General features: G+C 40.5%; 2 protein-coding genes across 3 annotated transcripts; both read left to right on the forward strand.

Annotated features, from left to right (window-relative positions):
- The first annotated feature begins 585 nt into the window (after positions 1 to 585).
- On the forward strand, positions 586 to 10,566 carry LOC137104776 (leukocyte elastase inhibitor-like). 2 transcript variants are annotated; one of them, XM_067486447.1, is made up of 10 exons: positions 586 to 731; positions 1,282 to 1,460; positions 5,128 to 5,229; positions 6,012 to 6,152; positions 6,266 to 6,383; positions 6,861 to 7,003; positions 7,465 to 7,542; positions 7,737 to 7,826; positions 7,918 to 8,098; positions 9,353 to 10,566. In XM_067486447.1, exons 2-10 carry the CDS (start codon positions 1,287 to 1,289, stop codon positions 9,577 to 9,579), a joined length of 1,254 nt encoding a protein of 417 aa, XP_067342548.1. In that variant the 5' UTR covers positions 586 to 731; positions 1,282 to 1,286; the 3' UTR covers positions 9,580 to 10,566. The 2 variants fall into 2 exon arrangements, with proteins under 2 accessions (XP_067342548.1, XP_067342550.1); XM_067486449.1 differs by lacking the exon at positions 5,128 to 5,229.
- Positions 10,567 to 11,225: 659 nt separating this feature from the next.
- On the forward strand, positions 11,226 to 16,658 carry pigm (phosphatidylinositol glycan anchor biosynthesis, class M). Its single transcript, XM_067486818.1, has 8 exons — positions 11,226 to 11,603; positions 12,347 to 12,520; positions 12,678 to 12,798; positions 15,223 to 15,472; positions 15,607 to 15,710; positions 15,792 to 15,946; positions 16,101 to 16,202; positions 16,374 to 16,658. Exons 1-8 carry the CDS (start codon positions 11,433 to 11,435, stop codon positions 16,539 to 16,541), a joined length of 1,245 nt encoding a protein of 414 aa, XP_067342919.1. The 5' UTR covers positions 11,226 to 11,432; the 3' UTR covers positions 16,542 to 16,658.
- Positions 16,659 to 21,821: the final 5,163 nt, after the last annotated feature.

Here is a 21,821-nt window from a genome sequence, read left to right on the forward strand (position 1 = left end):
CAGATGCAGTATTTGCTTTGAGGATGCTGATGGAGAAGTACAGAGAAGGTCAGAGGGAGTTGCATTGTGTCTTCGTAGATTTAGAGAAAGCGTATGACAGGGTGCAGAGAGAGGAGCTGTGGTATTTTATGAGGACGTCTGGAGCGGCAGAGAAGTGTGTTAGAGTGGTGCAGGTGATCCGGGTGATCTGTAGCGAGAGCAGGGAGCAGGTGGAGGAAAATCTAGAGAGGTGGAGGTCTGCTCTGGAGAGCAGAGGAATTTTAGGGTACTAAGCTACACATACAGTAGGTTATTCTGTCCAGAGCATGTATACTGTATATACAGTATGTATAGTTTATGGTCCAGTCAAACATATGATTTGGAATATTATAGTATGCCTAATATTATTTTGTGAACTATTATTCAAAATTTTTTAAACAACATTAATAATTGCTATTTTTTTTATTGACTTAAGATGAATTTACTTTTTTCATTCAACCCCTATTTTGACATAAACACTGCTTTGCCTCCAGCTACAACTTTGTATTCAAGAATGTTATTTTAGCGATGGTCGCAGGAAAAAAGCGAATAAAAGTTGTGCGCACATGTCGGCTTCCGTAGTGGACATAGTGGATTGCGGAAGAGTTTCAGGGCGGGTCCGCTTGCAGTAATAAATATGATGCTTCGATCTGAAACCTGCCTGTGAGCGAAAAACTGCTGATCACCCCAGGACTAAAGACAAGTGTCTCTCAGTAAGTAGGCGAACTGACTGATTAGGTTTGTCACAGCAGGACACAGCTGTACATACAGCTGTAAAGCATATCTGTATTGCATGGCTCTGTATGAAACGTAACGTTAACTTAATATGTGTTTGTGTGTTTGATAGATTTTTTTCTATGGCCCAGGCTATGTGTTATTGTTAAGGTGAAAAGTCACTCTGTCAAACGTGCAGACATGGAGAAGATGTTAATCCTTAAGGCTGTTTTTGAAACCGTATTTCATATAAAAAAAAGGATTCTGTTAATTTCAGTTAAACTCTAATGAAAGCAACGTTACATTGCCGAACCAACCAGCATATACAATGTCTTACTATCAAGCATTTCTATAATCTAGACAAAGCTTTTATTAGTAAAACAACCAGCTTTCACTGGAGTTTGGTCCACAGTGAGAGTTAGAGTCTACTGAAGATGTTTCAACTATTTCACTCATTCTCTTACTTTTAGCAACAAAGTCAGATACTAATGGGGTAATTTTTGAAACTTGTGTTGCATTTAATAATACTTTGTCATCCTCTCCCTGCAGACACAATGGCATCATCAACCCCACTCTCCAAAGCCAACACCAGCTTCTCCCTGGCTTTGTTCAAAAAACTGGGTGATGACTGCACTGCAAATGTCTTCTACTCTCCGTTCAGCATCTCTTCAGCCCTGGCTATGGTGATGCTGGGGTCCAGAGGCAACACACTTACGCAGATGTCAGAGGTACGGTACACACCTATGCCAATAAAAGCACAATGCAGGTTAGTGCAACAGGTTCAGCTTTATATTGTGAACAGCACCATCGGATAATGCATAAATACACTGTTAGATTTTGAGATTATAATCTTGTACTCTGATGTTCATCTGCTGTTCAGAATAACTGATGGCATCTCCAACATGGAAGATATTTGTCTAATTCTGCTCAGAAATGGGGTCAGGAAGAATGGAACTATCTCTTAATGAGGGTAAAGTCCTTTGTTGTGTTTCTATAGGAACATAATCCATAATATGGGAGTGTGAGGGCAATAACGATCTCGGTACAGTAAAGCAGTCTACACCCTGTCAGTTCCACTTATGTGCTGTTGTAGATGTGAATTTGCATTTGTCGTTTTCAGTCAAACAGTAGCTTTCAGTGACAACAGTGGTAGATCTAATTCCCAAGTTATTAAAAGGAATGGAGATTTCAAAGGACCAATGTTAAAGCTTAATTTATAAAATTATAATTAAAACTTATAAAATTAATTATACTTATACGGAAAAAAGCTTTATATTAAAGATTCCCAACCCTAATCCACAGGGACCCCTTCACAACTTGCTTTCCAACTATCCCGTCACTACTCACTGCATATTACCAGGTGTGTGTTGCATCAGTCAGAAGTTGGAAGAGAGGTACAGCAAAGAAGAATGGGGGCAACTGCCCAAAAATAGGTGTGCCAAGCCTGTAGCAGTGGCATTAGGGGCGACTGTGTTGCAGGAGATAGAGCGGTCGTCCACCAATTCCCCAGTTGCTGGTTCAAGCCCCGTTTCTCCAGTGTCTTTAAACAAGACACCGAAAGTTGCTGCTGGTGAGCGTTGGCCAGCTACATAGCAGCTCCCCCACCAATAGGTAGAAAAGCACTATATAAGTGCAGATCATTTAGCATTTAGAATCATATTTAAAAAGACTTGAGGCTGTAATTGGTGCAAAGGTGCTTCAGCAAAGTATTAAGCAAAGGCAGCGAATAGTGTTGTTTGTAGAATTGTGAGGAAAATAATCACTTTAATACATTTTGGAATAAGGTTGCAACATAATAAAAAAAAGTGCTGTGAATGCGCTGTAGTTGAAGGTGGGGTGAGGGAAGGCAAACAAAATTTTCCCTTTCAAATTTTTATTAACTGAACACACCTGATCAAAGTAGTCCACAGTGGGTAGGGCAATAGTTGAAAAACAAGCAGGACAGAGATCCCTGAGGACCAGGGTTGTAAAGTAGTGCTCTAAATCATAAACTACACTTTGAGGATTAAGAAATCTCGTGGCACATATTCAACAAACATTGTTGTAATGCAAGTGGAAATTGACTTTGTGCAACACAAGACGCTTCAGTGACCTTTTGATTAATGAGAGTCACACCCGTATACTGTATGACATGCTGGCGGAGGAGTGTGGGAGGGGCAGGGCCTCACCCATCATCCACCGTGTCTCTGGAGTTAGGAAACGGCTGCTGTCATTTGATAGGAGAAAGTCCTGAGCTATAATGAATCAAACAGTTATTACATAATGTGGGCAGTTAGTATACAGTCATCATTCATTTGATGACACTACTACATACGCGTTTTCTGTTTGGGATCTTTTTTGTGCTCTGACACAACATCAGCACATTTATTACCTGGTTGTTTGGTGGGGTCAGGGACACATTAGGGGTTAGATATTGAGTGTTATGCATTGTTGTGAAAGAGTTCATTGTTCAAAGCCAGGAGCCCTGACACAGGGGGATTTTTAAATTGTGACTTATCTATATGGACTAGGTTTTTCTGGGAGATGAAGCAGTTGTCTGCCTCGTTTGATGATTGAATCACGTGGAGATGTGAAACCGCTCCTTAGCTGGGCAAAGAGTACAATGGATGACAGTGGTAATCATGATCCCACATAAGCATTGATTAGTTTGTCAGCACCTCCATGCAAGATTTTTTTTTGGGGGGGGTATTTAGAGGAGAGATTAATATAGAGTTTTAAAGTTACTGTGATACATGTTCTGTTTTCAAAGACAAAACGTGTGTGTGTGTGTGTGTGTGTGATATAGTTAAGCATAGGGAAGTTTTAGCATTTGTCTTTAGATTTGTTTTCAATGTCAAATTAGTTACTTTGCAGCAGCGAGTAACCAGAAAGTCTAATGGTGGGTTTATTTTTTGTTTGTTTCTTGTCAGTCCATAGCTGATGGGAACAAGAAGACTGGGTCAAGAACTACTTCATCTGGGTTTTTAATCTTATCTCTAACAGTCAATCTAAAGATTCAGTCATGCATGAACTATGCATACGCAGTCTACTATACTTTCAACACAGAACAAGCACCTGAAACTGCAGTTTTGCAAAGCTGTATAAATTTAAAGTAAATAGGATTCGCTTAAATATTACTATAGTACAGCACAACTTCACGACTGTGTTTCTGTGCAAATGTGTTCAAGGCGCTGTATCACATACTGTAAGTCTGATCAAGGTGATAGCGTTATTCCGTCTAAAGTAAAAAGTTTCTGAACCTTTCCCATTGGAAACACCGATCAGCTCTGGAAAGTTTTAAAGACCAATTTATCAAATCTTATATTTGGCTGACCTCCAGACACTGAAGTTAACACAACAAGTTAAGGGATGTACTCAAGGTGTGGTCAGTGTTGGGTTGGGTTATTTTCATTGTGGCGAAGGTTACTTTTCAAATGTATTAGTTTAGAGATTACTTGTAAAAAAGGGTAATAAGTAATGTAATTCATATTTACTTGATCAAAGTTATGTATCTTATTACATTTTGTTGCATTTCCAATAAATGTTTTAAACTGGGCAATAAATCTGAAAAGTCCTACAAATTTTAAACTAGACAGTGGGACCCTGACAACAGTCCTAAACCCTGATCACTAGACCTGTTTTCTGAGGTTTGACCTTTACCACTGGTAAACAGTTTTCCACTGTACAGTCATGTCACAGCCCATTGCTAATCTTTAAAAGAGAAGTGTCGATCTTCCAGCACTGAAAGGAATCCTTGTTCGACAACATGGCCTCCCACCCTGGCGTTGTTGGCTGGGTGTAGCCAGGCATGGCGGTCTTTTGTTGCCGAGCAATTTGCATTGATTTGATTGACAGACAAGAGGTTGCACAAACCCGTACTTGGAGTGCAAACTGCGAAATGACTGGAGCCCATGTAAACCATCCTACCTTTGAAATTGTTTCCTTTGAATACGTCCTGACAGCTTTGCTGACTTCAAAGAAGACCTGCACTATGAAAAGAAGCAAAGCAACACAATAAATGTTATATTATACATTTAAGCTTTTTACTGAAGGGTATATTCAGATGAGCTCCTCTTTAATCACTACTGTTTTATTTTGTAACTGTAATGCTTAGGGGAAAAAATACATAATTAACTGCAACTAATTGCATTTATATATGTTTTGTGATTTACTGACATGTAAGTAGTTCCTCTCCACCTGTGGTTAATGTTGAAGTGTGAATAGGAACATTAGACTGTACATCATCTCTCTGTTGTTGTGGAGGAGAGAGGTTTATCCTGCAACTGTCTCAAGGAGTTTTCTTTTCAAACACAACGCACAAGGGCCGTGGGAAATGACTCAGCCCATGTATCTCTGCTTGGAAGATGTTCTAACTTCCTGTACATAACCAGTGGACACTATCGATTACACCCTTAGGTCCTCCGCTTCACTAAGGCACAAACAGCGGGACGCACAGAAGCCCACCAGATGCAGATGCAACAGCAGGTCCAGAGCAAACGGACACATAATCTGCCGAAGGTGGTGACGAAGCTTAACTGAGTGTCATTTTACTAACAGGTGGTGTCAGGTGCTGAGGGATTCCATGGAAACAAAGAAACTGAGAGCTTTCAGTGGTTTTTGTACTTTCTCTTTGCTTGGTCTCCAGTATGCAGCTGTTTTTAGTATAGAAATGGCAATGAAACAGAACTAGGCCAGCTATATGCTTTATATGCTATATGATCCTCACTGAAGGTTTAAGGTGTGTGTTGACTGTCCAACAGCTCCAGACCACCCAGTGTTTAAGAATACAAAGGAATGTAGTCTTTGGTGCTTTTTTTTTTTTTTTTTATTGCATGGTTTCTTCCTGGGTTCCTGTTTATCTGTAAGAAGCAGAATCTGCAGGAAACCGGCTGATTAGAAGCAAAAGTACAACAGCACATTTTTTGGAAAAAGTGTGTACACACATAAGCATATGTAATTGTTGCTTTGCAAGTAACAGCGTGGTGGAGGGATGGTGTGTGTGCCTTCAAGTTTTTCTGGTGAGCTCAAAAGCATGGGCTTGTATTTCCATGGGTAAACGGTATTTGAAGTATTTACTCTGTATTATGTGTTTTTTGGTTTTGCCACATTTTCCAGTCAGTGTTGATATTTTGTGCACAATGTAAAGGTCACATTTCTCGTAGGCAATGAGAAAATCAGCAATAACTTTCCAGTATTTCAAAAATGTTTTTCATCACTCTTCAGGCAATTTGTCCAACCCAATTACATCTAACATTGGATCAGGGTTTCTATTTAACACCTCTTGTCTGCTTTGTTCGCAGTGCTTGAAAACCAAAGATTTTCATGATGAAGTCCACACTAGCTTTGCCCAGCTGTTGAATGAGCTCAACAAACCAGATGCTCCCTATTCCCTTAATGTTGCCAACAGACTGTACGGGGAGAAGTCTTACCAGTTTGTTGAGGTGTGTGAGTGTGAGCATGCACTTACATGATAAGGTGTGGTTTCGTTTGCAGATTGGTAGCCTGGATACGATGAGAAACCCCAAATAATACCAGTTTTCTTTTCTTTTTTCAGGATTTCTTAGGAAAAACTAGAAAGCACTACAGTGCAGAACTGGAATCTGTGGACTTCAAGACCAGCAGTGAGGCAGCAAGGCTCAACATCAACAACTGGGTGGAGAAGACGACACAAGGTGAATCCTAGACCGAAACATTCCCACACATCTGCATATCTTCATCATATCCAACTGTAATTAAGATTTTTATTTTTTATTTTTTTTACATGAGCCTGTCCATTAATTTGACTTTTAATGCTCAGACTTGTGCCTTGTTGAAACTAAACCAAAGATGTTGCTGGGTCTCACCTAGTAAGACATGAAGCCACCATGCTCAGATTCTGATAGATCAGTGGAAAGCAGTGCATGTTTGAAATGGTCCAAGAGCTAGCAGACTTAAACTCCATGTTTCACACTGAAGTTTATTTTAACCCAGGAAGAAAAATACAGTATTTCAATTTTGTTGTACAGGCATATACCTGTACCTATTATATTCCAAATAATCAATAAAAACTTTAGTAAATACTAGAAATAGAGGACTCTAAACTTTTCTGTGTTGTAACTAAATATTCTTATCATTTACCACCATTGCAAATCTGTGTTTTAAATTCGTAGGCAAAATTAAGGATCTTCTGGCCAAAGGTGTGCTGGACAACCTGACCCGGCTGGTGTTGGTCAATGCCATCTACTTCAAAGGCAACTGGGACAAGCAGTTTCAGGAGAGCGCCACACGTGATGCTCAGTTTAGAATCAACAAGGTAGCTCAAGACTGCACAACCAAACACTATTAAAAAAAAAAAAAAAAAGTCACGAAATGTCTAATAGGATAAAAATTTTAAGTTATGACATTTTGTAAGCAAAAGGTCAAATGTTATCCCCTCTGTAAAAACTGTCTTTGAGTGAAGAAATGTAATAATAGTTATAAAAAGCTAAGTATTTGCTGCATCTAGCCTGAGTCTGGACAGACATGCATGTGTTGTTTTGCAAGACTGGTATTAATTCTAGTTTAACCATGTGAGGTTAATCAGTGGTCGCATGTGTAACCATTATAAATTTGGAGTGATTGTGGAATATGTCAGAGAGTAACTTAACACCTGGGTGTTTTTTAAACCAGACTTTTACCTCTGGACATACCAATGAGTGATGCCACGATTTACTCACTGCAGGTGAGGTTGCCAGGATTTTAGCATAATGAGATTTTTCTGAATGCTGTTTACAGAATGACACTAAGCCTGTGAAGATGATGTACCAGAAGGCCAAGTTCCCCTTCACCTACATCCCTGAAGCCAGCTGCCAGGTAATCATCCAACTGAGTTAATTCATCAGGACTTTAAACTTTGTTTACCACAACTGTCAAACTTATAACCTAACTAGGTGGTTTATATGTCGCATGTAATCCCAGAATCTCTCTTGATAACATATTAACCACCACTGGCCAGAACAGTACATGTACATCATTTTCTGTGATGTTTGAAACCCTTTGTGGGACAGATCCTGGAGATGCCTTACAAAGGGAAGGAGCTCAGCATGCTCATTTTTCTGCCCACTAATGTCGACGACAATTCAATGGGTCTGGAGAAGGTAGGACACACAGGACACACAGACAATCCCACGTATAACAAAACTCACAAGATGACAACAAACTAATAATTGATTTTGTGTCCACACCCAGTTGGAGAAAGAACTGACTTACGAGAACTTTAATGAGTGGACCCGTTCAGACATGATGGATGAAGTTGAGGTCCAGGTGGGCCTGCCTCGATTCAAGATGGAGGAGAAATACGACTTGAAAAAAGTCCTCGTTAGCATGGGCATGGAGGATGCCTTCGACGAGACAAAGTGTGATTTCTCAGGTAGGGTAAATTCTTAAGGCCTCATCTTGGATTACTATGGTCACTTATAGCAGAGGGTCACTTCTGGGTCAGTAATGTCTGACTAGCACCAACTAGTGGATGCATGATTTCAGTCATCCTTTTTGCCCTGTCCATTAACATTGTGACAATCTAAGAAGCCCCAAAAACCCTGAGGGGGGGAAAAAAAGGTACCACCTCATCCAAGAAGAAGTGTGAGCAGGTGTGAAGGTGCTTGGAACCAGCCAGGCTGATGGAACCAACAAGTTAGCAGGGACACAAAGTGTTTTCTCTGCAAACCTCCACAGTAACCATCACTGCCTTCCTAGCAAAACCATTGCCTTTGTCAGGGCGGGAGAGCAGCCTCCACAGTAGGCCAACTCGTCACCATGCAAACTTAGCTGATGGTCAACCTGGGCAGGCACCTTAGATTCCCAGCACACATCACCTAAACACTACAGCGACCTGATATTGTTGTTCTATCAAAGGCAACAAAACAACTCGTCTTGGTAGAACTAATGGTGCCATGAGGAGATTGCAGGGAGGGGACATGAGAGAAAGCTTGAGAATTACCAGAATCTTCTGGAACAGTGCCGAAAGAGAGGATGGCGAGCTTGCAGCCAACTAGGGGAAGTAGGTTGTAGAGGCTTGTACTGGTAAATGGTGAATGTTCTGCACTTATATAGTGCTTTTTCTACCTATTGCCTCTCAAAGCACTTTACACTGCTTCTTATTCACCCATTCACACTAACAATCACACACACACACTCACACACCGATGGGGGAGCTGCTATGCAGCTGGCCAACACTCACTGGGAGCAACTAAGTTGGGCTTCAGTGTCTTGCTCAAGGACACTTCCACATGTGACCGGAGGAGCCGGGGATTGAACCTGCAACCGTGAGATTGGTGGACAACCGCAGAGTTTTCACACTGCTAGAATTTACAGGGGCCGGGAAGACTGGCTCAGTCAGAACCATCACAGAGGCTGCAGATAGCGCTTCTAGGTAGCTGCCTGTCTGGGCAAGGATGTCTGATGTTTCCAAATGCTAAACTCTTGATAAGCTGAGGATACATCACTAATGTGTCCCAATGCATCTATTGGATTTCTCTTTACATCTTTGCTCATCGTGGATCAACTAGTCAATACAAAGGTTCTTCCACATCAATGTGTTACAAATTCTTGTCTTGTGAGTTGAGATCGAGCAATATATTTACTGAAGAAATCCTTACATTTTTTTTTTTTTTTTCTGTCACAGGTATGTCTCCGGCCAATGACCTCGTGCTGTCAAAAGTGGTCCACAAGGCTTTCGTGGAGGTCAACGAGGAAGGAACTGAGGCTGCAGCTGCCACTGCAGCTATCATGATGCTGCGATGTGCCTTGCGTCCAGCCACCTTCATCGCAGACCACCCGTTCCTCTTCTTCATCCGACATAATGCCACCATGAGTGTTCTCTTTGTTGGCAGATACTGCTCTCCTCAGTGAGCATTATTCTACAGTGTTTATGACTGGAAGAGTGTTAGGAGTGTTGTTTAAGAGTTTCTCATAGCTGATAACACCAGACCAAAAACTACGGATTCTCTCAACTGTCTTCTAGTCTGCATCACTTCTTACATGAGGGATTGTGTGTTTATCTCCTGCCTTTCTGAACACTGTTTACCTTTAGTGCCTGATCTCATCCTTAGGATCCGCTTTACTTTGTCTGTAATACATATGTAGCTCTAGTTGCTGCACCCTCACACTCTAACCTACCTACGGTACACATCAATCAGCCACAACATTAATACCACGTTTGGTTTTAACATAAAAATATTATGTTTATAAAAATCTGAACTAATAAATGTTGATGTATCATTATGGGTTGTTACTACACTACTCTTTAGTGTTGCATACATTTACACACTCAACATTCGCACACTACTAGAAAATGGCTAAACACACTAAATGATAAGTGGGGAATAATTTCAGGCACAAACATTTTTTTTTTTCTCATTGGAGTTCTTTTGTACTTAAAGTAAAATGCAGACAATGCTTAGTACATGAACAAAAGATTGTAAGTTTACTTGGAAAATCTTAGACCGCATTTACTTGTGTTTAGCTCTGCACACAGTGTATCACATTTTGCTTCGTGTGCGTAGCTGCAGACCGATCTGAGTGACCATGCTGACCCTGGTCATCCATGGCCTTATTAAGACAATCAGCGTCAATGTTGTGGCTTGTAAGATATGATGAAATTATTTTTAATATTCTGGACTTTATTTACAAAATGTGCAATTTCATCATTCTTGAGTTAACTAAAGAGAATGTAATAAATCATTGAAAACTATTACCACGGTCATTATGTAAATTGCAGTTATAAGCAATACTACCATTATAACGAATAATTGCTCACAAACAGATTTAAGTAAAAGTGAATCTATTTATATGTATCCTGATGCTTTTACACTGGAATTAAAGCGTGTGATGTGCAAATACAGTGTCATATTTTTTGAAACTTTTACTTTTTCCTATCTGGTTCAGCTGCATGATTAAAATGAATATTTGTGGTAGTGTTAATACTGTGCTAGTTGTTGTTAACGTCTTATTACATACTGTTTAACCTCAATTAACAGACCTGGTTAATAGTCCTGCAATCTATTCCACACAAGGAGGAGCAAATATTAATTTCAATACGTTAACTACCTTGATACAGAACTGTAAAAATACTACATTACCAGGAAAGCTCCTGCATCCTACAGCTTAATGGGGAAAAAAGGAAGTTTGTCTTTGCTTTTTGGGGAATAATGGACATTACAGATTTGACTTCTTTGTGCTGCCAAACAATTCTATAAACCCTAGAAGCTAACAGCAATTTTTGAGATGCGTAACAAGCACAAAGCTCTGGAAACCACTAGGATCTGAAAAGTCCCTAAAGAACGTTATTGACTGCAAGGCTGAAAGTGTGACAACACATCAAGAAACACAGCCTGCTGCTTCATAGTGACAAATGTGGTTTTTATATAAGGTTTTTTAAAAATCAAAGATGGTCATTTGTTTACATTACTTCATATCTATACGGATTTTTAGATGTAATTTTACATTTCGTGCAGTACATCCAGGCCAGTAGTTGGGGCTAATGCAGATCTACAGATGGACAGTACTTCCGGATGTCTTCCTAGTTGTGTACTTTGCTCATTCAACAACAAATGAGTTTAATTTCGGCAAATGTTTGGACGTTAAAGTCCAACTGACATGGCTCCGAAGAAACGGACACTTTGGTTAAAGCTATGTTTTTCCAGTGACAGTTATCAACTTGCCCTTTTAGCTCCTGTTAGTCTGGTTTTCCCTGTTGGCTCGAGATGAGGAAGCTGAGGTCCACGCTCACGGAGAAGCGCGTTCTTTTCACGGCTTCCTTCGCTCTAAGACTGGCTTTGGTCGCTTACGGAGACTACCAGGACAGGACTATGGCGGTGAAGTACACCGACATTGACTATCATGTGTTCACAGATGCTGCGAGGTTCATCACTGAGGTACGAGCTCAGTTGGTGCGAGCTTAGCTCCCATCGGAGTCCCGCGTGCGCAGTGCTGGAAACTGACGCAACCCTGACTATCACGTATTCTCATCGTGCATCAATTAAAAAAAAAACATCTAAAATTCACACTTACTAACTAATTTCATCATTTCACAAACTTAAAAAAAAAAAAAACCCATCTCATATGCAGTTGGGGTAAAACACAGTGAAGTGGTATCTTCCAGATTCGGATTGAATAGACCTGATCCAGGTGATCAGCAGTGGGTTTTGTGCAAAACAAGCAGAGCAGGGGTGAGAACTTAGAACCAATGATAGAAACATTTAACTTGCAAGTTATAGATACAGTTGGAAAAAGAATATGTTCATGTTTGGGATGTATTCCATCAAGTATGGTCTATGTAAACACATTCTGAAGTATCGATCCTGTTTGTTTTCCAGATAACCCTTTAACCCCCACGGCTGTTTGCCTGAATCAGGTTTGTTCAGTCTTTGGGAAGTTGGAAGATGCCTTTTAACTTTGTCTTCCTAATCCACTCTTCTCTTCCAGCTTATAAACATTGATCTATCAAATTAGAACAATGTCTGTGAACTTTATGAACCGCTTTTTTATTTATAAAAGCAACAATAACAATTTCACCATTTTTCTACAGCATCTGGCTTAATTTTACTGGATAATGTCATAAATTGCTTTTCACTGTGATATTTAGTTTAACTTTTTAACGTGGGAAACTTTTGCACAGGGTGAATCCCCATACAACCGATCAACATACCGCTACACCCCTCTTCTAGCCTGGCTTCTCACCCCCAACATCTATGTCAGCAAAGTATTTGGCAAGATCTTGTTCATAGTATGTGATGTGCTGTCAGGACTGCTCATCTACAGAATACTCCGTCTGCGAGGTCTCAACTCTGAGGTTTGCCAGTCACTCTCCATCTTTTCTAAGCATCATTTAATTGTCTTTTGATTTTTGATCCCATTAATATTAGTTTGTGGAAGACACATGAGAGAACTGAGAAGCTTCTCTTACAGTGCAGATAAAGTTAAGTTTTTTTGGGTAATTTCTTTCTTAGACTGCACGGTGTGTTTCTTCTCTCTGGCTCCTCAACCCGCTGCCCATGGGAGTATCCAGCCGAGGAAATGCTGAGTCAATCCTGGCAGCCCTGGTACTCGGGACATTACTCTGTATGGAAGGTAAAGCTGTAGGCAGTGTTTATTCATTTATTTGACAGGGACATATGAAACATCAAATAATATGATTATTAAATTACCCAGAGAAGTGAGGTCATTTTTAGTTAATTCCGTTTGAATGGTTTATAGTAGCTAAAACCCTTTCTGCCTTGGTTAGTGTGTACATATGTAATGTCAGGGGTGAACTAATTATTGAATCATGTGCTATTGTTAAAAAATTTGGGTATAAGAAGAGATATGAGGTAGTTTGGGAGCTGCAACATTAAAGCTTTAGAACATCTCCATAATTAAGTGTTGACATAAAGGTTGACTGTCTTTTAAAAATAATAACACTATTATTGGTAATACAGCTTTAGTTCAGTAAATATGTTTTTAGATTGTGAATTAAATTTTTAGATTCTGAATTCTTTGTATGTGAATCTTAAATGACAGTCTGCTGTTGAGCTAAACACGTAACTGAGTATATTTAAGACTCAGCAAGACACGGATGAGATCAATTTACTAGTAAATTCATAGAAACTTTTCCAATAAAATTTAATGTCGAGAAAATTCTGTACTAAGTCTATGAGTAAAAAGTGTGAAAAGCACTTTGGAGATAAGCTAAAGCCTGAGATGGGGATGGAGCCTGTAACTGTGTCTTACACTTGTTTCCCCATATGGGCGACTGTGGCAGGAAGGTAGAGCGGTTGTCCACCAATCTCACAGTTGTTGGTTCAATCCCCGGCTCCTCTGGTCACATGTCAAAGTGTCCTTGAGCAAGACACTGAATCCCAACTTAGTTGCTCCTGGTGAGTGTTGGCCAGCTGCATAGCAGCTCCCCCATCGGTGTATGAGTGTGTGAGTGTGAGTGTGAATGGATGAATGAGAAGCAGTGTAAAGTGCTTTGAGTGCTGATAGGTAGAAAAGCACTATATAAGTGCAGAGCATTTACCATTTTCCTTACTGTGGGAATTCTGCCAGTTAAAGTTTGATTAAGGATATATGTTAAATGAGAACTTATGAAAGACAGCACTAAGATGGAGAAGATGGGGGCCAAAGTTAACTGTTTTGAAGTTTGAGGTTTTTATATCGTACTGTAAAAATCTGCACTATTTACCAGACCAGTGGAGAATCTATGACTCGGGGCGCCATCTGGTGATGAACGGGGATTTTTCTCTTGTTTTTTGTTTTTTTTAAGTAGATCCATTAATCTCAGAGGAGTAGACTCAGTGAGAAAATGTTGGTTAAAGGCTGCCATAGTCAGTTTATCAGAAATGAGATGGGTATTTAGTTTAACTGTTGGCAGAAGACATGACTTCAGAAACCTAAAGGATTTTTATGGCAAGGAGAAGGTTTAGCTAGTAGTTTGATTCAGCTTTCATCATATTTTGCACGTGTTTTTTTACAGTCTTCTATAACCCATTGCCCATAACACATTGACTTGCAGTCACCGGTTCAGTTAACATGCATGTCTTTGGACGGGAAACAGCACCGGGAAAACATGCAAACTCCGCACAGACAAGATGCAGTCAACAGTTGAATTTGATCTGGGGACCTTGTAGCAGCACCAACCACTCCACCACCAAACCGCCCAAGATAAAACATTCTCACTACAAAAAGCCACACAGTATCATATAATACTACAGGACTGTGCTATAATATTGTCATTTTCAAAATGGTCTCTTCAGGCATTATATCAACTATTTTCGGTGTATGTTTACATATAATAGTTATGGTTCATATACTGTATATCTAGATATTGGTATTGTTAGCCTGTGTCTAGGTTGTTAAATTGCAATAATTAGGAATCACTGCATTGCTTTCAAGATATCTTACAAATCTGAAGTTTAAACTTTGGTAATGTGTGAGGTGAAGAACAAATCTGAATTGAGAGAGATTGTTGTGTTTGAATATCTGTTTGTGGAAGAACATTTAGTTCCTCTTTATTTTTGATTTGGCACATAAAGAACTGTCACATCCATGTTCATCTGCATAATGACGTCTAAGCAACATGATGGTAGGTCACGTACCAGGATTTCAGGAAGTAAACAGACTTCACTTTTTGCTGACTTTATTGTGTTTTATATTTGATTATTGTTAAGTGCTGCGGAGATCAATTAGTATCACAACACAATAAAGGGAGCTAAAAATGAAGGTGTTGGCAAATGACGAGGCCAAGGACGGATCCGTTTGGGAAACATGCAGGAGCAAAGGAAGCAGCTGAATATTTCTGTCTGAGGTCTGTCAGTTAGATGTTTATTCAGTTGCTTGTGTATTATGGGAAAAATTAATTCTTCATAGTCTCATGGAAAACACATGGTTGACTGTGTCAAATTTCAATGTCTAAACGGCTCCAATAAATTCCCCCCTTGTCTTTTTTTTCTAACTTGCTGTATAATCCAGATACTGCTCCTACTGCTTTTATCTTTTTTTTTTTTTTTTTTTCAGGTCGACGTCTGATATGGGCAGCTATACTCTATGGCCTCTCAGTCCATATAAAGATCTACCCTGTCACTTACGCTCTGCCTATTGCTCTGGGCCTGCGCACACCACAAACTAGAGCAGAGGAAGACAAAAATAGGTGGAGGTGGAGAAACATAATTGGATTTATTGAAAGCTTCCTCAATGCGGAGCTTTTCCTCTTTGCAAGTGTGGCCGCTGGAGTTTTCTGTATGCTCGCAGCACTCTTCTATTACATGTAAGAGAAATGAATGTAGTGAATTTCCATCATTTGTGATTTACAGTTAGTTTGAACCTGAAGCAATACAAGAGTTATTTGTGCACTTCAGTCGCAATGTGCCAATCATGTGATCCCCCTGTCCGCTTTGTCAGGTATGGGTGGGAGTTCCTACATGAGACCTACCTGTACCACCTGACCAGGAGGGACATCAGGCACAACTTCTCCCCATACTTCTATATGCTCTACCTCACTGCAGGTATTACTCTGTCCAGCTGTTATTCACAAAACAGCTGTTACTCACCAACAGCTGGTCACCTTTTGTGTTGTGTTTGAGCAGACAGCAGGTGGAGCCAGTGGCTTGGCCTGGCAGCATTTCTCCCACAGCTCATTCTGCTGCTGGTAGCATCATGGGCCTTCCACCCTGATCTGGCCTTTTCCTGTTTCCTCCACACGGCCATCTTCGTCTCCTTCAACAAAGTCTGCACTTCACAGGTACACAAACCACTGGCCACAGAATTTAAGTAGAAATCATGTGGATTTAAGAAATGTGTATCAGTGGTTGACCCTGATAACCTGTTTTGTCCTTCTTTCGGTTTTTGTTGGTGGTTACACATAACTCCAGTCACAATACATTATCCTTTTACAGTACTTCCTGTGGTACCTGTGCTTACTTCCTCTGGTCATCCCTAACCTGAGCCTGTCACCGAAACAGGGAGTGGGTCTGCTGCTTCTCTGGTTTGCTGGACAGGTAATTAAGGATTAAACATGATGACAAAAACTGAATCATAACAGAATCTCCTGTTCTCATGTATGAATTCACAAGCATAACAGCTTAAACTATATTAATTTGGCAAAATGTTTGACTCAAATGAGTCTAAATGATCCTGGCATAAGGTAATTGTGTTCTTACTTGAACCAGGGAATTTGGTTGGGCCCGGCCTACTATCTGGAGTTTGAAGGCTACAACACCTTCCTGCTCATCTGGCTTGCTGGGTTACTCTTCTTGATCATCAACAGTTACATCTTGATTCAGATCATCTCTCATTACAAACAGTCACACACTCCACACAGACTGAAGATTGATTAACACTCCAATGTTTCCAATGTCGAAGGTTTTGTCCCTTTGATCGGAGCTTCAAAACGAAGCATTTGTTTTCAAGGCGGTTATGGATGCATGTACAAATATAAAGTTTTTATTTTGTTACATCAAAGTCTACTGGTGCTTTCTGTGGTAACTCAAATCATTATAGCACAGGCTAGTTATGTGGTTGACATATAGAGGAATCCTAATGGAAAATTGGCAGTTCAACCCAGATACTGCTTATGACACTATCATCTTTCACAAATCCAATATCAGTTATAATTTTTACATTAAATTATGCAGAACCTTCCATGCAAAAAATATCATTTTGTATGTTACAGGGCCCTGAAACCTATGCAGGAAAAATACTAAAATATAATAAATCAGCAAACACACTCAGCAGTTATGGCAGCTGCCCTGTAGGGCCCAGTGTAAATATTACCCAGCATGGGATCCACACAAGGCTCCTCTTCAGCTTCAATGTGCAGTTCCGACCAGTAGGGAGAAGCATTTGCCAGCAGAAGAAGCAGCTTGAGCCTCTATCCTCGCGTAACCTTCTCAGATTAATCTGCCAACTGGAGCATGAACACGACCCAAAACAAACAGTGATGGCAGTGGCTGCATAATCTCACTGTACTCTCTCCCCTAATCTCACATGGAAATTATTAGAGCATTCACTTTAGTCCTGTAGGTTCTGAGCATGTTTGCTGACTCTGCCCCATGGGATTGGTTGTGGAACAGCAGTGTATGTTTATATGTGTGTGGGCGGGAGAGAATGCATGTGAAAGAAAATTTGAGATGTACAATAGTTGTTAGTGTTGAATTGTTGGCTTCCCTGAGATCTTTTTGTAAAGTACTCTGGGCATCTGTGTTTGGAGCTTGCCACCGTGTGTGTGTGTGTGTGTGTGTGTGTGTGTGTGTGTGTGTGTGTGACTCATGGTCAGCTGCAGCCTGCATATCTAGTCCATGAATCACCAGGTTGCACTCAGTAACCTTTCAGCTGGCTAGGTGCCCCTGGGTTCATGCATAAACCATGTCATTTTCATACAGAATAACATCACAATCAGCAACTTATTTCTAAATCCTTAGACCTGGAAAATGTGCTATGAGTGCTGGGTTTCCTTCCTTTTATTTAGATCATTGAGTCCCAACAGGGGGTCCTTGCTAACACAGGTGTACCTCTGCAGTTACCAAGGGGTCCATGACAACGTGTTTTCACTTGTGAAAACAATTTTAAAAGCACATTTTGGTTAAAAAGAAATTTAATAAACCAATGTTTGAAATCAAACAATGATCTAAATTTTAGGTGTCGCATCTAAACATGTAGCTGTTGAAAGACATAGCTGGAAAATACTCTCACTGGCCACTTTATTAGGTACAGCTGTACAATCTTACTCAACCCAACACAGGAGCTCTGCCATGAATTCTACTTTTACAAGGTTGTAATTTCTCAGTTTTTAAGGTAAAACTGTCCAAAAGTGGATAATTCATCTCCCTGTTTATTACGAGCTCGTAGTGAGTGCTTTAAGAGACGGTTCTAATGTTTTGGCATCCTCACTCATTTTAAATAGAGTAAAGTAGAGGTAGTGGACCCACCCTGAAGGATTCTCCTTATTGTCAGCAGTTATATGAAGACATGAAATAGACATTGTCGTGCCTCTGCTTATATGAATGTGTGTAAGTGTATGTCTCTCTGTTTGACATAGAGCAACTGTGACCAATCGGGCAAAATGTTGAGAATGAGTCATATGAATTTACATGATAGTCTATAGGATCGTACAGTAAGCGTTAGCCTGCATACACACAAACACACACAGTCTGTCCCTCTCACAGATAATCCAGCTGTCAACAAGCATCAAACACTTTGCTTAGACTACAGCTGCCTTAAGCTGTCATTCCTCTCTTTTTATTTGATGTTCTCCTTTGGTTGCGTTCAGTCTTTTCCCGAGCTGATGTCTCCTTTCTCTTTCTTTCTGTCTTTCCCCTTTGCCTCTGTCTGTACTGAAAACTTGTCGTACAGATGGCGGTGATGGAAGATTGCATGATGATGAATATTAAACAGCCTCTTTCCTTTTCTCTCATAATCAATCATGAGACAAAAGCTAAATGTTTGTTTGGGGGAGAAAGAGAAAGAAAGTAGAAGTAAAATGTGAGGGATAAATGAATATGTCATTTGTGTTTATGTCAAGTTGTTTGATCCCTTTGCAAAAATATGTAACTTAAAGTTTGTCTTTTACATTCCAATACATTGTTTAATATTCAGAGACCACAGTTCGAGTTTAGCTAGTTAGATAAACAAAAAGTATGTCTGCCAGAGCCTCTGGCACCCCCACCCCCACTCCGCTGTGCTAGTGCTGTATGCAAAGTCCCTCATGTGTTAAGTTCCTTTTCAAGGATGCAGTTTATCTGCAGGACTGCATGTCAGTGTTGTAGTAGGTTTCTAATTTAGTAATTTTTCCCAACAGGAAGAGAATTGCTTTTGTTGTTGCTTCACAACAAAGTCATCTCAAGGGACTTTAAAGATTAAAATCAGGACTATACAGATATATAAACCCAACCCAACCCAACAAATCCCCCTTGAGGAAGCTCTAGGTGATGGTGGAGAGGAAAAACTCTCCTTTAATGAATGAAACCTCCAGGAGAACAGGGCTCAGGGTGGGTTGAGAGAAAAGAAAGGAGAAACGAGAAACAAGAGCAAAACACTGGGCAGGTTGGTAAAGTCAGTGGTCACACGTTGGAATAAAAACAGCTCCAAAGCCAAAGATATTTGCAGAAAGTTACAGATAGAGGGAGACACAGAGGGACAGGAGAAAGAAGACACATCATGCTATGATGACTAAGAATGCAGGGGGAGAGGAGAGAGTGGAGGATCATGTTTATGGGCTCCCCAGCAGTGTAAGTCTATAGCAGCATAACTAAGGGCTGGTTTTAGGCCTAAAATATTTATACTAGAGAGGGTGTCTACAAACCCAAATTGTAACTGGCAGCTAGTTCCACGGGAGAGGAGCTTGATAGCTAAAGGCTCTGCCTCCCATTCTACTTTTAGAAATTCCGGGAACCATAAGTAGGCCTGCATTCTGACACCGAAGTGGTCTAATAGAATGGTACTAAGAGGTCTTTTAAATATGATGGAGCCTGACCAGATAGAGCTTTGTATGTAAGACTGAGGGTTTTTAATTCTATTCCAGATTTAATGGGAAGTCAATGGAGAGAAGCTTGTCGTCTTTTTTCCTTTGGGCTGTTCCCTTTTAGGCGTCACCACAGGGAATCGTGTGCCTCCATCTAACCCTGTCCTCTGCATCCTCTTCTCTCACACCAACTAACGTCATGTCCTCTCTCACTACATCCATAAATCTCCTCTTTGGTCTTCCTCTAGACCAGTCATCTGGAAGCCCCTCCAAACCACCCAGAGTCTGTCTCAGCTCCTCCCTGAAAACTACACAACATTCGTCCTTTTTCAACTTCCACCACTTCGTCCTCTGCTCTTCCTTAGTCCTCTTCATCTTCCTCACCACCAGAGTCATTTTACACACCACCATCCTGTGTTGTCTGGCTACACTCTCCCCTACCAACACTTTACAGTCACTGGTTTTTTTCAGATTACAACGTCTACACAAGATGTTGTCCACCTGAGTGCTTCTACCTCCGCTCTTATACATCACATGTTCCTGCCTCTTGTGGAAGAAAGTCTCCACTACAGCCATTTACATCCACTTTGCAAAGTCTACCACCATCTGTCCTTCTGTGTTCCTGTCCTGAAGACCAAACCAGTCCATCACATTCTCATCACCTCTGTTCCCTTCACCTACATGTCCTTTGAAATCTGCCCCAATCACCACTCTCACCTCGGGGGATGTTCTGCATCACTTCATCTAACTCACTCCAGAATTTCTCCTTCTCTTCTAACTCACATCCTGTGTAAGGAGCTTTGAAAAAGAGTGTCTAACAGACAGAAAATACAAACTTATATAGATATTTTACACCTGTTATGTTGCTCACAATTTACAGAGTACTGTTAATATCTGAATGAGAAGCCACTCAAATACTGACTGGTTTCCCAAAGGTTCATAGGAAACAAGGGTTTGACAAATGTTGTTTTTACTGTAGGTAGGACAAGAAGAAAAGGAGAAAAAACTAGGGTGCAGTACTGGGATTTTTTAACCATCTGTGAAAATTCTTAGTCATCCAAGTCATGGCGATCCCAAAAGTGCTGTTAATTCATGTGACTCCAACAACAAACATGAAAGCAGGGTGGGACAACAACCTCCAGATGACCATCTACTTGTCAACAACCTAATGACTCCACAGAGTTTATAGGCATTTTTTCTCTGAAACAGTTGGTCGAAACCTACACTTTTATTTCATTAAAGCAGCTCATAACAGAAGTCATTTTATTAGTAGTCTGTTTGCAAACAAACATAAGATGTGACTATCTGGTATTTACTCCATATACAAGCATACACATACACGCTCACAGTCATTACCATAAGTAAAATCCCTCCACTAACTGATCCTGGTCTATCCTCTAATTCCCTATAAGCTTCAAGAGAGGTGAAACAAACACAAGCTTCTGGCAGAGATTAGAGGGACGAATCTCTGTGAAACCAGTCCGAAAGGCTTGGTCCTTCAAATTGGAGCATAGGAATCCCGTTGGTGGTACTGAGCTCAGATGTCTCCATACAGGTCAGAGACCAGGCTTAACTGAGGATCCATAGCAACATTAAACAATAAATAAAATCTGTTTACTCCACGGCATCAAATGACATCAGATCCTACTTTAGTCACAACACCAAATAGTGCTCCACAAGTTATCCTGGAGTACCAGCTGGTGCAAATTCAGATACTGTAATTTGTTTCTGTGTATTCAACTTTATTTATATAGTGCCAGTTCACGACAAAGTCATCTCAGGGCACTTTACAGAATAAAGTCAAGACCATAAAGATGTATAGAGAGAACCCAACAATTCCCCCTTGAGCAAGCCCTAGGCAACAGTGGAGAGGGAAAGACTCCCTTTAATGGAAGAAACCTCCAGCAGAACCAGGCTCAGGGTGGACGGCCATCTGCCTTGACCGGTTGGCGTGAGTGGAAAGTGAAGAGAGAAAATAAAAAGAGCAACAAAAGCAACAATAAAACATCGGGCAGGTTGGTAGGACCAGTAGCTGCACACTGGAAAACACACAGCTTCAAAGCCGGGGACACCTGCAAAGAGGGACAGCGAGAAGTAGACAGAGAAGGACAAAGACAACTACGGGAGAAAACACACAGAGTAGTTACAATTTTGAAGT

Source organism: Channa argus, chromosome 19 (genome assembly GCF_033026475.1).
Source record: "Channa argus isolate prfri chromosome 19, Channa argus male v1.0, whole genome shotgun sequence".
NCBI classification, from domain to species: Eukaryota; Metazoa; Chordata; class Actinopteri; order Anabantiformes; family Channidae; genus Channa; species Channa argus.

Bases quoted from the DNA above. Each gene is read 5' to 3' on its own strand.
- LOC137104776 (XM_067486447.1), top strand. From the start codon at position 1,287: ATGGCATCATCAACCCCACTCTCCAAAGCCAACACCAGCTTCTCCCTG. The intron at 6,384-6,860 runs GTGAATCCTAGA...TTAAATTCGTAG, and splicing joins GGTGGAGAAGACGACACAAG to GCAAAATTAAGGATCTTCTG. The intron at 7,827-7,917 runs GTAGGACACACA...GTCCACACCCAG, and splicing joins ATTCAATGGGTCTGGAGAAG to TTGGAGAAAGAACTGACTTA.
- pigm (XM_067486818.1), top strand. From the start codon at position 11,433: ATGAGGAAGCTGAGGTCCACGCTCACGGAGAAGCGCGTTCTTTTCACG. The intron at 12,799-15,222 runs GTAAAGCTGTAG...TTTTTTTTTCAG, and splicing joins GACATTACTCTGTATGGAAG to GTCGACGTCTGATATGGGCA. The intron at 16,203-16,373 runs GTAATTAAGGAT...TACTTGAACCAG, and splicing joins TTCTCTGGTTTGCTGGACAG to GGAATTTGGTTGGGCCCGGC.